General features: G+C 45.3%; 1 protein-coding gene across 1 annotated transcript in view; it reads left to right on the forward strand.

The window, feature by feature from the left end:
• Positions 1-15,396, forward strand: part of IPO9 (importin 9) — a 34,384-nt gene extending 18,988 nt beyond the window's left edge. Inside the window, exons 9-24 of the mRNA XM_036755898.1 lie at positions 20-78; positions 2,109-2,260; positions 2,973-3,071; positions 4,107-4,213; positions 4,608-4,747; positions 6,222-6,381; positions 6,893-7,119; positions 9,483-9,631; positions 10,118-10,246; positions 11,146-11,421; positions 11,720-11,886; positions 12,432-12,565; positions 13,300-13,419; positions 13,839-13,940; positions 14,244-14,320; positions 14,708-15,396. Of these exons, the coding sequence (XP_036611793.1) occupies positions 20-78; positions 2,109-2,260; positions 2,973-3,071; positions 4,107-4,213; positions 4,608-4,747; positions 6,222-6,381; positions 6,893-7,119; positions 9,483-9,631; positions 10,118-10,246; positions 11,146-11,421; positions 11,720-11,886; positions 12,432-12,565; positions 13,300-13,419; positions 13,839-13,940; positions 14,244-14,320; positions 14,708-14,818 (2,209 nt within the window). The 3' untranslated portion in view covers positions 14,819-15,396. The remainder of the gene's footprint in view (positions 1-19; positions 79-2,108; positions 2,261-2,972; positions 3,072-4,106; positions 4,214-4,607; positions 4,748-6,221; positions 6,382-6,892; positions 7,120-9,482; positions 9,632-10,117; positions 10,247-11,145; positions 11,422-11,719; positions 11,887-12,431; positions 12,566-13,299; positions 13,420-13,838; positions 13,941-14,243; positions 14,321-14,707) is intronic.
• The last annotated feature ends 859 nt before the right edge of the window (positions 15,397-16,255 follow it).

The raw sequence follows: 16,255 nt of genomic DNA on the forward strand, positions 1-16,255 counted from the left end.
TCTTAACTTTGTTTCATACTTATGTGAGGACAGAAGTGAATTATACTGAGGAAGTAGAAGATCCAGTGGATTCTGATGGTAAGTATTGGTTTATGTTCTCTACTTAGGGACATCAACTCATAGGAGAAGGGAGGTAGGGAATTACGAGGAAGAAAAAGCAAGGAACTTCGTGGTTGACTTCTTTTGAGAGTTTTCAGATCAGGCTTAGGTTGCATTTAAGTTTCATCAATAGAAGTAGGAATTCTTCCAGCTAAGGCAAGGTGTTATCTGCACATTTGGAGAACTGAAAAGTGACAAGCCTACCTGGTCTAGGCCTCACAGAAACACATGCAGTAGAATCTCATTTCACATGTTCTCTCCAAGTTTACCAGGGACTCTCATTAAACGTTAGGGTCTTTTCTCACTCTTCTGCCACATTTTTGGTGATTGACCAGCTTCTTCGTATGTTTCTTGGGCTTCTTTCTCCTACCCCCAAGGTGTAGCTGTCCTACAAGGCTATGTTCTTAAGTAAGTTGATAACAATATCCAGCCTCGCCTGCAGAGTGCTGTTGGCATTTCTCTCCCTGGCTTAATTTTAATATCTGGTAAACAGCTTTCCAAATTTCTAGGATCTCCCTTCTGTAGCTTCTGTTCCCAGCTTTCACAGAGCCCAGCACCTATAGCCATTCCCTTGCTAGGGAAGAATAAGATAAATCTTCTCATCCTGGGATATTCATCTCTTCCTCTAAAGCCCTTCTGCCTCTAAATAGGGATTTATACCCTGCAATCCCATCCTTGTTGCCAAATGTATCAGTGAGGCAAGATTCATGATATCGATGGTGACCATGAATATGCCTGTATAGTTTGGAATTGCAAAGTATAAAAGAGTCTCTGTAGAAGGCAGAAGAAGTAAGACATTTATTCAGACACCAGAAGATCAAATTCCAGAACCAGTAACTCCAATTCAACATAGCAGTAATTGTATTCTAAAACCAGTACATCCACCTCAATGTGACAGTAAGGAGATTAAAACACAGTATCGCAGCAAAGAGCCAAGCCATCCTGCAACCTTCCCTTCTGCTAGGGCCTTCCTGTAAACACTCACTCATGAATCCTAACTGTCTGCTTGCCTGCATCCTCTCCTCCTGCAGTTCTGAAAGCCCTTGCAATTCTCAGAGCCCTTCCAGTTCTCTCTTCTGTCTTCTTCTTTTCCTCCTCCTCCTCCTCTCTCCCCCTCTCTTCCTCTAAAATGAGTCAGTATTTTTTTTAAAGAGCTTAGCACAGTGCCTGGCCTGTAGTATTGATGCTACATAAATTCCATTACCCCTCATCTTATCATTTACTGTTCTACCGTCATGCTGGCCTTCCTCCATTCCTAACATACTCTATCCACATCTCTGCAACGTTGGAATCTTTTTCCTTCAGTGCTCTCAGCTCAGGTGATACTACCCTGAAACCTCCAATCCTGCTAACATTTTTCCCTCCTTTGCCCTTTCAGTATATTCTACACAAACGTCTTTGCCCTGTATCCTGCTGTCTGACTGTGAGCACTTAAGGGCAAAGACAGTGTTGTTTTTCGTCTTTGTTTCCCCAGTTCATTGCACATAATAGTCATTTAATGCATTGTGAGTGAGTTGGAAGTACCTGTATCAAAAACAAAAGACAATCCAGAAAAAATCTTGATTTAGTCCAAAGGGAGTAGGAGCTCCTGAGTATAGGTTGTACCGCAGCATAACTCCCATAACCTTTGTATGTAGTCATTTAGTCTGGCTGCGTAGTCCACCTTACTGGTAGACAGGAAGACAGGCGTTAGAATCCTGCCTCGGACACCAGCTGTGTGACCCCAGGCCCTTCACCTCTCCCGGCAGTTCCCTCCTCTTTAAAATGAAGATAATAGTAGCACATCTGAGGGTCAAATGCGATCATATTTGTGAAGTGCTCTGTAAACCCTAAAATGTCATAGAAATGTTACTTCTTGTTACTGTTACTCCCAACAGAATAGAAATCAGCAAACATACTTTCATTGATTTCCGAAGACAGCATAGTTACTTTGGAATATTCATAGGATTTTTAGTTTGTCATTCTGCTCTGTGGTCATTGGTTCCTTTCACTGTGTGCCCTTCCTCTAGGTGAGGTGCTGGGGTTTGAAAACCTTGTCTTCAGCATTTTTGAATTCGTCCACGCCCTCCTGGAAAACAGCAAATTCAAAAGCACCGTGAAGAAGGCGCTGCCGGAGCTGATTTATTACGTTATTTTATATATGCAGATAACTGAGGAGCAGGTGAATGTCTTCTGGGAAACAACCCCAAATGTGTCCGTTTGCAGTATCAGGTTTAGAAGAGAGAGCTAGATTTTAGGGAATAGAAGAATACCAGGAGGGTAGCTTCATGCTAAATCCTAAGTAACCACTGGCATTACGTTTGTCCTAAGAAAATAAAAACAGCAGTTCCTATGTCATGTGGCTGTGCTGAGGTGGTTTTGTCAGTTTCTTCAGACTTAAAGAGAGTATTTGCATCAGAAGGTGAGAGGAAATGCCATCCTCTCTGTTCATGTCCCCTTGCCGAATAGCAGAGCCCTTGCTAAGGAGCCAGAGGATGAGAAGAGATTGTTAATTGGAAGACCATTGCAAACAAGAAAGATGATCGCAGAATAAAATGATCACCTCTCCCATCTCCTGTGTGTGGCTCCCCACCTATTTACAGTGAACTGATAAATCAGACTAGGAGATTGCAAATGTGCAGTTGCCAAAAAGCAGCGAGTGGTGATGGCTGTTTACCTTCCTGGTAAGCTGGTACCTTCCCAAAAAGCAGCGGTCTTGAATGACAAACATCTTTGATAGGGATCAAACAAAAAAGAACTCTTCAGACCTAGAGCCTTCATATAAGGAAAAATTGGTGTTTTCCCCTTCCGCACCCTTTTCCTCTGGTTACTGCTGAGGGAACATGTGATCTGGGTGACCCCAGTAGAAAGCTAAATTTCACACTTTTTTCCAGATTAAAGTGTGGACAGCCAACCCCCAGCAGTTTGTTGAAGATGAAGACGATGATACTTTTTCCTACACTGTCAGGATTGCAGCCCAAGACCTGTTGCTGGTAAAAGACTCTAGGGTGCCCACCAGTGCCCAGCCATCATTAATGAAATCTGTCCTCTCTTTGAGCTTCTATTTGTCTTTCCCACTACCTGACCCCAGCTGAAGCCCTGTGTTAGATGCCTTTATTTACAGTGGTAAGAACCAAAGTTCTGCTGTTTCTCTGTGGGCAGGTGAACTGCTTTAAGAGTTTCAGTCTTATCTAAGGTTCTTTTCTAACTCCCAAGTCTATGAGCTCTAAATCTACAAGGTACTCCTTTCATAATTCCTTATAGCGTAGCTTTGGGGCAGCTAAGTGTTAGAAGAAATAAATGGTACATAAACATTATCCTAGCTCTCTTGATTAGTCAGTAATTAAAATTTGGGCTATCAAAAAGAAAAAAAGAATTTCAGAGGAGGAGGGCCTCAAATGAGCAGAGGCTGTTAGGACAGAAGCAGGGCTTTTTGATCCATTTTTCTGCAAGTATTTATAGTAGCGATCATTCGTTGGCAAACTTAATGGGGAAGGAGCTCCCTTGGGAAGCTGCGTGATACCATCCAAACATCTGCTCCTGTTCTCCTTGCTACAGGGGCGGGCAAGTGGCCACACACACTGCTTGTTGCTGGGGGAGAGTTGGGGATGGGGGTTTGAAGGTGTCAGCCAGTTCTCAGCATCACGTAGCCTTCCTAAGGCACCTTTTGTGAAAGAATGGCATCTCACAGCACACTCAAGAAGTGGCTTAGTTTTCATTTCCTAGCTTAGTATGAGGCTCCAGAAGTTCAAGGTCTGGCCCAGAGCCTTCTAGGTTTGGGTTTGTCATCATTGGCAGGTGTTCTGCTCCATGTAGCCAAAGGGACCAGCTCCTTAACAAGTAAGATATGTGAAAATAAGAGTAAGACAACATGGCCTTACCCTTGTCAGAGGCTGGTAATACAGCATTTTCCAGTGATAATAATTGGCCTTATGCAGCTGGATAACGTTCTGACTCAAGCAATTAGCCATCAGACTAGGTTTCATGTATACAAGCAGATTTGTTAAGAGCCTGTTCCTCCTTCCTAGGCTGTGGCCACTGATTTCCAGAACGAGAGTGCAACGGCCCTGGCTGCTGCCGCCACTCGGCATTTACAAGAAGCCGAGCAAACCCAGAGCAGCGGCACTGAGCACTGGTAAGGAAGGAGGGGTCTTGGAGAGGACTGTGGCAGCAGCCACACCTGTTGGTGCCAGAGCCTGGACAGAGAGGTGCTGCCTTTTGTTCATCCTAAAGCTACTCTTCCCAGACCAATGGATTAAGCTGCTCTTCTAACTTTCTCACTGCATTGGTTTAAGGAACCCAGTCTACGTCTTGCTTGTGTTGTTTTTCCTTTCATCATCTTTGGTATATAACTTCAATCTGTCCTGGTAAAAGATAGAGATAGTAAAGACTGACAAGGAAGACCCCCTAGCCAGTTCAGTCCTGTTTGAACTATCTTGCCAGACAAATCTGCAGCCCTTACATGGCCAACTTTGGGTTATCTTGTTTGTTTGACTAGGTAGGGGGCCCTACTGTATTATCCTTTGCAGGTGGAAGATCCACGAAGCTTGTATGCTGGCTCTGGGCTCTGTGAAGTCTATCATTACTGACAATGTGAAAAATGGCAGGATCCATTTTGACATGCACGGGTTCCTAACCAACGTTGTTCTTGCAGACCTCAATCTCTCAGGTATGTTCCAACATAATGCCCAGTCTCTTGGACTTACTTGTATTTCTTTTCGAATAGTTAAGGCAGGTCTTATCCTTATGCTGTGATAAGGGCCTCCCAAACATTGGCCTGAAAAATTTGACTCTGGCTTTCCCTGCCAAGAGAATGATGCTGCTGAATTCAGATGTCCACCCAGCTGTTCTTACTTCCTCCTGAGGTGGCTGCGTCAATGTTCTTTTGGTCCCAGTTGTCCTTGGCATTTGAATGGACTCTGATTCTTCTTGATACTGACTGCGTCTTTGCTCCTCTTCTGATTAGATCCAGAACGCCCCCAGGGATTCTTTGTCAGGCTCCTTCTCCCTCTACTGCATTTTTTTCAAGCTTTTATTCTCAACCTGTAGCCAAGTTATTATAATTTTCAGTTCTCACCTCCATGGAAATTTCGTGCCTATAAAAATAGCCCCTGTTCTGTTTGTATGAATTCTCAGTCATACTCTATGATTCATTGTTTTTGCCATACCTTAATACTTTTTCTGTGCTATATACCCTGCTTCCATTCTGTTATATTTTCATCCCTTCCTGTCATGAAGCACAGTGATTTTCTTCTCTCCCATTCTCAACCCATACATTTGACTAACAGTCAGACCTAGAAGTTCCTATGTTACTTTTCGTTCTGGTTTTGAGCCTCAGTGCAGTTTCCCCCTGGTCTTTGTAGTAACTCCAACCCATTAAGACCATCCCTGCTCTTCACTCTTCTCTGTCCATAGAGAATACCCTGTCTGTACCAAGCATGGCATTTATCTAAGACAATATGTAAGCTAGTTATTTGTATGCATGTCTTATGTAGCCTGACTGACGTATTTGTGTCTCCTGTAGATCCTGGCACAGAGCCTTGCACAGTAGATGGCCAAAAACTATGATTGAATGTGTGAATATACATATTGGGACATATTTCCAAATCAACCTGTATCTTATAGCCTTTGTTCTAAAAAGGAAACTTGAAAATCTTGAGGGATCTGAGAAGATGGGTGCTAGAATTTTACATGTTCCCCCTGGAAAAAGTAGAGCTTTATCAGAATTAGTTTTTCCACATTGTGTGTCTTTTCATTAGATTGTGAGCTCCTCGAGGGCAGAGACTGTCTTTTGCCTCTCTTCATGTATCCAGGTGCTTAATCAATACAAAATGACTGCCTGACTTGAATAAATACTTTGATTATACCAGTTTGAGATGGAGGTCCATTAGTAAAATAGGAATAGCCATGAGCCATTATAAAGATGGTAACAAGTAAGGTGTGGAAAAGGGACTTTCTGTTATTGATTGTATAGGGTGAGATTTCTCGCCTTCTTTTTCTCATTTCTGAGATTCTTCTTCCTTTTTTTATTAGTTTGCATGTATCTTATGGAATCTAATTCAAGTTATCTTCAAACTGGGCTCGTGGCAGGAAGGATCATTGTAGTGAGAGGCCTCACTGCTTTGTCTCTGTCTCTCCCGTAGTGTCTCCTTTTCTGTTGGGCCGAGCTCTCTGGGCTGCAAGTCGGTTCACTGTTGCCATGTCTCCTGAACTGATCCAACAGTTCCTACAGGCAACTGTGAGTGGTTTGCATGAGACCCAGCCCCCGTCAGTCCGGATCTCTGCCGTCAGAGCCATCTGGGGGTGAGTGACCTGAACACTTCCAGTCTGTGAGTGAGGGGAGTGATTTGGGGGGATAGTGCCCAGGCAAAGCATCCCAAGCCACAGGTGGCCTATTGATTGGTTTTACCTGGAAACAGAACCACTTATAGATGCTGGAAGATCTTAAGAAAAAACTGACAAGGTGAAGAAGGAAAGGAATATTTTCCTAGTTGCTTTTAGCTAGATGGATGAACAGGCAGTTCTGATGGTAGAGTCTAAAAGATCTTCTCCCTTCCCCCTTCATTCCCTTGGAATCTCCCACACAGCCTGAGATGCTTAAAGGAACAAAAGGATGCTTTCGGTCCCTCCTAGTTTTACCTTAGTGTTTTTCATGGTAGATGAGATGCACAGGAAAAGCAGAAAGCACAAACAAGTTCACAACCCTCTTAGTGGTTGGAAGCTGCTCCTCTCAGTGATGGAATAATTTTTGGAGTAATGAGTGTTCACTGAATCGGCTTGTGGTTGACCCTGACTGATCTATCTCTCTGTCTAGTTATTGTGACCAGCTGAAGGTCTCAGAGAGCACCCACGTGTTGCGGCCCTTCCTTCCCAGTGTCCTGGATGGCTTGATTCACCTGGCAGCACAGTTCAGCTCAGAAGTCCTCAATTTGGTGATGGAGACACTTTGCATTGTATGCACAGTAGACCCAGAATTCACAGCCAGTGTGGAAAACAAAATCTGTCCATTCACCATTGCCATTTTTCTAAAATACAGCAATGGTATGTTTCTTTTTTTGTTTGGTTGCTTGGTTGGTTTTTTTGGAGGGGGGAAGGCAGGCCAATTGTGGTTAAGTGACTTGCCCAAGGTCACACAGCTAGTACATGTGTCAAGTATCTAAGGCTGGATTTGAACTCAGGTCCTCCTGACTCCAGGGCTGGGGCTCTACTCACTGCATCATCTAGCTGCCCCCCCAATGGTATATTTCTACATAGACCTACAGAAGGCAGGAGGATGACTGGGGGGTACCAAATGCGTTTGAAAAGAGAAAAGGTTAGGAACAATTGAACTCCGATGGAGATTTCATTTCATCCCTTTGGAATTCTGAGGACCAGCCATCATAAATAAGTACAGTTTATTATGAGGTGAGGGTCATAACCCGTCTGTCCTGAGAGTGTAAATGTTTCCAAAAATGTTAAAAACCGAGCCGTATACCAGGTGTCCACGGTCCCTGCCCTGGAGAGCTCTGAAGGTGCTGGACGGGTGCAGGGATCGAATCATAAAGGCTGACCTGAGCCTTTAGAGGTTCACTAATCTGACTCCCCCCAGCTGCTGCTCAAATGACAGATTGAGTGAGGAAGAACTGTCTGCTTTACAAGATCACTGCTTCCATTTGTGTGCAGCTCAGGTGGTTTCCCAGGTCTCTTTCAGCCTGAGCTACAGCCTCCTCCTTGCCCTGGTCTTCCCTCTAAAACTCTAGAAAATCAGTCTAGTCCCCTTGCCAGCTCTTCCTGTCATGTCTTCTTGAGACCCCTGAGCTAAACATGCCTGCTTCCTTCAGCATCTTCATGTGGCATGCTTTTGAGTCTCTTCACCTTTCTGGTCACCATCCTCTGAAGGGATACCATTGTTCATGACCAGAGCTCACCCCAGTACTCCTGCTGTGGCCTGACCAGCACAGTCATTGGGGCGATCGCCTTTCTTCTGGGCAGTAGCTTCTTTTTTATTTGTCAGTAGTGTTGCTCAGGGGATGCTCTGAGCCCAAAATTAGGACTTAAGTTGAAATGTGGCCTCAGACACTGTGTGACCCTGGGCAAGATACTTCACCTGTCTGCCTTGGTTTCCTCAGCACGTACCTCCCAGGGCAGTTGTAAGGGTCAATGAGATAATATTTGTAAAGCCCTCTGCATAGTGCCTGACATATAGTAGATGTTTAAATGCTTTTTCTCTTCCCGTCCCCTCTTCTGGCAGCCATGGTCCTCTGCTAAATACATTGAGCTTGTGTTCAACTAAAACTCCTGGGTCTTTTTGAATCAACTTCTACTGAACCAACCCTCTTATGCTTTTTTTTTTTTTAACCATTTATTTTTTTGAACCCAGGCTCAGGAGTTTAAATATATCCTTACAAGATTTTATCTTCAACTCAATGCATCATTCTAGTTTTAAGGTTTTTTTGTATCCTAAATTTGTCATTTAACATATTAGGGGTTGCTCCACAAATTCAATAAGTAAGCCTAAAGACGGACTCCTTCTAGTCTAGTGCTTTGGGGGTTCATTTATTCAAGAGATTGCAAATTCTACCTCTCATCACATGTCTACACCTTGGCCCTGGTGACATCGTTGGAGGCCTGTTAAATATCCTGTTAGAGGAATGGATTGCAGTATCATCTATGAGAATATTCTTTGTCCCTGGGCGAAACAATTTAAACTGGAATTCAACCCCACAGAAGTCTTTTCTTTCAGTAGGCTTTGCTTATTATTCTGAGATTAGTATCTGGGTTGTTTTTCTGTTCTTCATCATTTACCCCCTAGTCAAGGTGTACTTCTCTTCCCCAAACATAAGCATTTAGGGAAATACCTTCAGTCTCAAGCTTTTAATACCTTCTTGTTCTCTTACTTAGTGTAGAGCAAGGCTGTCCAAAATGCTGCCAGCAGTGCAGTTTATGCGGTCCGCCTACAAGCATAGAAATTTACATGAATGCTTCGGTAAAGGAAGCCGAGCTATCGCAGAGCTCTCACCAAAATAGCAAATCAAAATATATTGTCTATCGTTTGAATAAAAACCTAAGGTTAGACAGCCCCGGTGTAGAGCATTTGGTTTAAAGATCAAGTTTTGGCCGTTCTTTCTGTCAAGCATACACTAACCCAGTCTAGACTTCATAGGAAGAAAGGAGTAAGGGTTGCCTTGTGGAAGGGTACAGAATTTAATTTTAGTATGAATATTAGTCTATACTTTTCTAAATAGATCGTAGTATGGTTTTTGGGAACAGGGAACTCATATGCTTTCAAGTTATTCCTTTGGCCTCATTGGGGCTCATAGTGATAAATCAAATCGAATCCAGTAGCATGAGGGATAAAGACAGGCATTCATGACTGAGAGGCAGGCCCAGACCTCTCAGGAGACACATTGGTTTTTTCACTTCAGATCCCGTTGTTGCCTCATTGGCTCAGGATATCTTCAAGGAACTGGCCCAGATAGAGGCTTGTCAGGGTCCCATGCAGATGAGATTGATCCCAACTCTGGTCAGCATCATGCAGGCGCCTGCTGACAAGATCCCTGCTGGACTGTGTGCGGTGAGTAACAGGAACCCATGGGAAACTTTACATGAGTGTGTACATATGAGGGAGAACCTGAAAATCTTACCCTGGTCTTCTGTCCTGACCTATAAGATATCAACAAAGAGAAGACTTTCTAACCTGAGAGATGTTCATGGAATGAAAATCCCACCTCATGGACACAGGCCCCACGAGGACAGTAACGCACTTGAGAGCTTTTTAAGACTCATCATACACATCTCACGTAATTGCACATAGAGCTGCCCGTGTATCGAGTCACTCAGTTTGCCACCAGGCTGTTTCATCCATCTCTATCTCCAGAAAAGCGCTTGTTGTTTAGAAGGGGACTGGGAGCCTCCCTACTACCTATGCAGCTTTTTCTGCAAGAGCAAGGTTATTCTACCCACTCTGTGCTGTCTGCTTCACTACAATCTGGAAAGAAGCCTGATCGGCGAATCTCCCGTAAAGAAGTAGCTCTGACTGGCCTTCTTTTCTTCTCCACAGACAGCCATTGATATTCTGACTACAGTGGTTCGAAACACAAAGCCTCCTCTCTCCCAGCTGCTCATCTGCCAGGCGTTCCCCGCCGTTGCACAGTGTACTCTAAACACAGACGATAATGCCACCATGCAGGTACCAGGAAACTGGTTGGGAAAGGGGGAGGTGAGCAGCTTCCTGGCCTGTAGCCTCGTAGTAGGCTAACAATCCTGGAAGGGTTCCATTTTGGGGTCCTGCCGTCATGGGAGTTGCTCCATAATGGAAGATGCCAGGCTCCACTGGCAGTGCTCTTGTGGATGTTATACCATTTGAGGGTAGTGGGCATCTGCTGCCAGCTAGAAGTGTCCAAGAACACTTGGGTGTCTCTAGAAGGAAAATCTGTAGTCTGGCTGGTAGATCTCTAGAGAAGGAAGTGAAATGCCACAACTGCTAACTCTCTGGGTGGCAAGTCACTTGCTTCCAGGCCTGAAGTACTACAGCTGATCATTGTGGTTATTGGTACTTGCTAGTGGACTTTTGGTTAACGAAAATCATTGGGCAGAAGTTCTGTGAGAAAAAACAACACATAATTCCATAGGGCTTCGTGCAATATGGCGGCCCCTGGTTATTGCTTTTTCTGGTATATGACCCATCAATAGGACATATATTCTGTATTGTTTTTCTAGGAATGATGATGACTTTCCACTGACCCGTTCATATTTTTGCCTGTCTCTTCTATCTCTGTCCCCACCCCCACCCTTAACCCTATGTGATATCAAGGGTTATTTCAAGGAATTGGGTACATTTTAGCACTTAGAGATGGAAAAACCCTTGTTGACATTCAGATTATGTTCTGACCTGCTGGACTAACCAGCCACAGATAGCAACCCCACTATAGACCAAATACTTTTTGAGCTTATCTGCCTCAAAATAATGGTCTTTCGTACAGTTGGTAACAAAGTTTGTGAGGGTGGAATTTCCGTTGGTGCGCACCCATGAACTCCAGGCGTTCCACTCTTCCTTAGCTTCTCATTCATGTTTTGTCCTCTGTCCAGAATGGTGGTGAGTGCCTTCGGGCCTATGTGTCGGTGGCCTTGGAGCAGATTGCACAGTGGCATGATGAGCAGGGTCACAATGGTCTATGGTATGTGATGCAAGTGGTGAGCCAGCTCCTTGACCCCCGCACCTCCGAGTTTACCGCTGCCTTTGTTGGCCGCCTAGTCTCCACCCTCATTTCCAAGGCAGGGAGGGAGCTGGGTGAGAATCTGGACCAGATCCTTCGTGCCATCCTCAGCAAGATGCAACAGGCAGAAACACTCAGTGTTATGCAGGTGAGAGGACAGTGGGGAACCTGAGCTGGACAAAACAGGATTTCAGGGTGGAAAAGTGATGGGACATTGACCTGCTGGGTTTGAAGAAATAGAATCTCATGTGTTGACTTGAGTATTCCATTGCCTCTCTGCCCTGCCATGCAAATACAGTGATATCTGCTCCTTTTTTCCATGCCTCAGGGATTGAACCTTTAGTCCGTATAACCAGCTGCTTCCAAATACCTGTTTTATCTTAGTTGACATCATCCATGGTGCTTTTGAAGCTCTTAAGCAAGTATTTCTCCTGTGTTTTCTTTAGTCCCTGATCATGGTCTTTGCTCACCTGGTACACACTCAGCTGGAGCCCCTGTTGGAGTTTCTGTGTAGTCTCCCAGGACCCACTGGTAAACCTGCCCTGGAGTTTGTTATGGCTGAGTGGACAAGCCGGCAGCACCTGTTCTATGGACAATACGAAAGTAAAGTCAGGTGGGACCCCAGCTCGCATATTTCATCTTCTCTTTCTCAGCCTGTCACTCCATGCCTACATTTCTAATCTAACTCTCTTTATTACAATTAAATGCATCATAATACTCTTGTATTCTCTCATCTCAACTCTACCTTATTTCCCATTCTTCTATATCCTCCTGAACAACTGCCATCTTTAGGTGCCCCAGGACAATTCCTGGCTTGTGCTGTGCCAGGGAGGCTGTCTAAGAAGGCCTTTAAAGGAGACGCCAGATTTCCCCTGGCCAGATCGGCAGACATTTTCTTCTTTCTTGTTTTTACACCACCAACTCCAACCATTTCAACTCTCTCCCCTTGCCCACCTCTGTTCAGAAGAAAAGGTTTTCATTAGGCCAACTTCTAGACATCAAGACCCCATTTTCAGCTCTGCCAAAAGGAGTCAATACTTCTAAAATTCATGGGGCGGGGTATCATCGATCCAGAAGAGAGAGTCATTAGAACCTGCTTGTCTCTTGGAGTGGAACTAATGGCTAGGTGACTGAATGGGTTTCCCTCTGTTGTCCCAGCTCTGTGGCCCTATGCAAGCTTCTCCAGCATGGCATCAATGCAGATGACAAGCGCCTGCAGGACATCAGGGTGAAGGGAGAGGAGATCTTCAACATGGATGAGGGCATCCGTACTCGTTCTAAGGCAGCCAAAAGTGAGTGAAGCTTCCCCCGATGAATAGGAATTCCCTTTTGAAATACAGGTCCTTTTCTGGTGTAGATGTCTGAAAGTCAGGGTGCAGGATGTAACCTTGAGTGAGTCTCTTCACCTTTTGGGGCCATTGTTAAAGAGGATGAATAACATTGGCTGCTCTGTGTTATCCCTAGCCTTCCTGCTCACCCTTACCAGCACACTTTACCTGGGAATCTGTCTGCAGCAACTGCCTGAAGCTGCTCTGTGCCTTGGAAGACTGTGTTCACTTTGCAGTAGAATTCTGACTTGCTTCCCGCCTAAGTCTCCAGTGCCATCAGTCTCTAAGCCCAAAGTCACTTTCATGCTCTTTGGCCTTGGAGCCAAAATGAGCCCAGTATTTCTCAAATCTGGATCCTAGAGACCAGAGCTCAAGTCCTCTACACAGTTGTTTGGAGGTGACAATAAACGATGTGACCAACGTGACCTCCTCAGTGTTCCTCTCACACTAAGTGCTGAGGTGCCCCAAGCAGCTCCTCCTTGATGACAGCAAGTATTCAAACGTTCTTTTGGACCGTGGGCATTAAGAGACTGCAGAAGGCGAGGCAGCTATGGGATAACCGGTGCTATGTGCAAATACCTCCAGATGGAAAGAGGGGACTGCATGTGTGTCCACCTGTGGCAGTCTTCTGTCTTTCCTAGTCTTGTTTCAAAGACCAGCAAGGACCACACCACTGTCTCTCTCTCCTTCCTTTCCAGACCCTGAACGCTGGACAAACATTCCTTTACTAGTCAAGATCTTAAAGCTGATCATCAATGAGCTGTCCAACGTCATGGAAGCCAATGCCTCTCGCCAGACACCAGCGGAGTGGAGTCAAGGTGGTGAGCCTTACCCAGTTACACCTGCCTTGCTTTGTCTGCCACTGCAGCTAGGTGGCAAGTGTTTGGCATACCTTAGAACACTACCCAGATGTTATTGCAATAGCGTGTTTTACTTGACTCATGGTTTATCAAGGAAGCCTTGGATAGTGAAGGAAATTGAGAACTGTAAAAAGTAGTCTTGAATTCATTCTGCCCCCATCATTAAAACACTTTGATCTCACTTCTGAATCCTTGAAAAAGTTTGGGGTGATGGGAAATAGACCCTTCGACCTGTGTGTGTGTGTGTGTGTTAGAAAGAGCTGATTTCTGGGACCCAGGATCCAAGTTTCAGAACCCGTTGGGCATTTTTCTCTGCACCACCCTACTCAAGACTTAGAGTGATGAAAATTTTCCATCTGCCTTTCTCTTCCAAACAGATGATTCTAACGATATGTGGGAAGACCAGGAAGAAGAAGAAGAGGAAGATGAAGGCTTAGCTGGGCAACTCCTTTCTGACATTCTTGCCACAAATAAATACGGTAGGCAGTTGATGAAGGGAACAAACAAAGGACCCAGAGATCAGAAAATATATTATCTTTCAACATGAACTAGGACAGAGAAGGGAGGGTGGGGTTTGGCCCTGAAAACCCTTGTACTTTGCCATATCTAACCAAGCCCTGCTTATCCCAGAAGAAACTGGAATGTGAAAGTCAAATTCCTAAACCAGACCTCCACTAGTCACCCAGTATCTCAAACTCCAGTAGAGTCCTGGGTTATTGGGTCCTGTTAGTCATGTGTCTATGCCTGCCCTTCCTAATCCCACTTTGGCTCTTGTCTGACAGATGAGGATTACTACGAAGACGATGAAGAGGATGATCCAGATGCCCTGAAGGACCCCCTCTATCAGGTCGATTTACAGGTGAGATTGTTTAGAGGGGCAGCACTGCCCCAAGTCTGAGACCAGATTCACACCCTGCTTCTCAGGAGAGCTCTGATTTGGCCTAGATCCCAGAATAGAGGGTCTGCAGCATCCCTGCTGTGCTTCAGCCCGGATCATTCAACTCCTTGAGGCTGATAGGAAACAGGCTGCACTTGAAAGCCACCTCCCTGGGAGGGCCCTGAGTGAGCTGGTGTCCTTTGGAGCTCGAGCACCCCAAGCTCCTAAACAAGTGCCTCTCCCTCCCCGCTGCCCTGCTGCATGCCCTTCTCTCAGCTTACTGCCTCCCCGGCACACCCACCCTCACCACATTGGCCTTGCTTTCCCATAGACAATCCTCCGTGACCCCTCTGCTCTTTCCCCACCCAGGCCTATCTGACTGACTTCCTGTGCCAGTTTGCCCAACAACCCTGCTACATGATGTTCTCAGGCCACCTTAATGACAACGAAAGGAGGGTACTGCAAGCCATCGGCATCTAAGCTTCTGGCAGCCCAGCCACACACTGTTCTGTAGCTTTCACTGATGTCGAGATTTTCCTTTCTCCTGTTCTGGAGCTGCCTCCCCGAGCAACACACACTGACTGAAGCACAGACTGGGCTCACCAAAGTTGTCATAAGAGGGATGCTGGATCTAGGGATTCGGGGCATTCCCTCCTGAGGACATTCTAGCACAAGAAATCAAACGCCCCTGCTTCTGCCCCTGGCCCAGATGCAGGGCTGTTTTCAGAGCCCTTTGCAGGACAGCCCTGAAACATCATTGGCCAGAAAGATCAGAGGTTTCTGTGTTAGTGGATTATTTTTCTCCTTCTCTGGAGGATCAAAAGACATGGTCATTCATGTCCCACGAACTGACCTTACTACCCTGACTTTCATAGGACAACTGGCATGTTTGGATAGGAATTCCATTTTTGTCAGCAGCCCCATACCACTGACTCAGTAGGTTCTGGTTGGAGATGAAGAGCAAGTGGATTCCTGGTTGTCTCCAGTGACCCTTTCTCCTCTTCCTTTTACCCCCAGCCTCCAAAATCTTTCCACTAAAACTCATCAGTTGATAAAAATCATCACATTTTTGCTATACTGCATGAAACAACAAAACCCTCAGACTGCCTGTCTCACACATAACGCACACAGTAAACATGACAGAAGGCAGTTTAGGTTTCCTTTTTAAGAAAAATACACAAGGATTTTTTTATGACCCACCAACCCAAAAGGGTTCTTCATTTGTCTCCCACACACATCCATGTGAGCCAGTCTGACATGAATTTCCCCTCTTCCTCTCCACCTTCGCCCATCCCCAATGTCCTCAGAAATGGTTGAGTTGTAGCCCACAAATTAGCAATGTGTATTTTTCTAGGACAGTAACCTTTACAAATGAATTTACTCCATGTGGTATAAGGTGCCTCCCCAAGCACCTCTTTGCCTTCAATTCCCTTTGGTGGGGGAAGTAAAAATAAAGAGCTAAAAAAAGGACTTGGGTGGAATCCCGTCTGATGAGAGGTGTAAATGGAGAGCTTCTGGGGCTGTTCATCCAGGTGCCAGTGCCAGGGTGGTAGTTTCTGTACGGTTGTGTGATGGCTTCCAGGCTGGCTAGGCTCGTTGCCATGGTGCCCAGGCCTTGGGGGCACAAGTGCAAGGTTGGGGAGAGGAGGTAGCTATTGCTACCCTAGCCCCTATGGTACTGTCTTCTCTACTAAGACTTTTATTCCTTTCTTTCCTTCCCTTCCCCACCCCACTATCCTTTTCACCACTGCCGCTTCCATGCCCAAAGGATTTTTAGCTGTGATTCTGACTACCTTGTGTAGTGGCAGATCCCTAGCTCACTGCTTTTGAGCTGAGGGAAGCAGTTGGTTGTCATGGAATCATTACCAGCCGGTCAGTATAATTGGGATTCTTAGTCTTTTTTTTTTCTTTTTGGTC

The sequence above is a fragment of the Trichosurus vulpecula genome, chromosome 4 (genome assembly GCF_011100635.1).
Source record: "Trichosurus vulpecula isolate mTriVul1 chromosome 4, mTriVul1.pri, whole genome shotgun sequence".
Lineage (NCBI taxonomy): Eukaryota > Metazoa > Chordata > Mammalia > Diprotodontia > Phalangeridae > Trichosurus > Trichosurus vulpecula.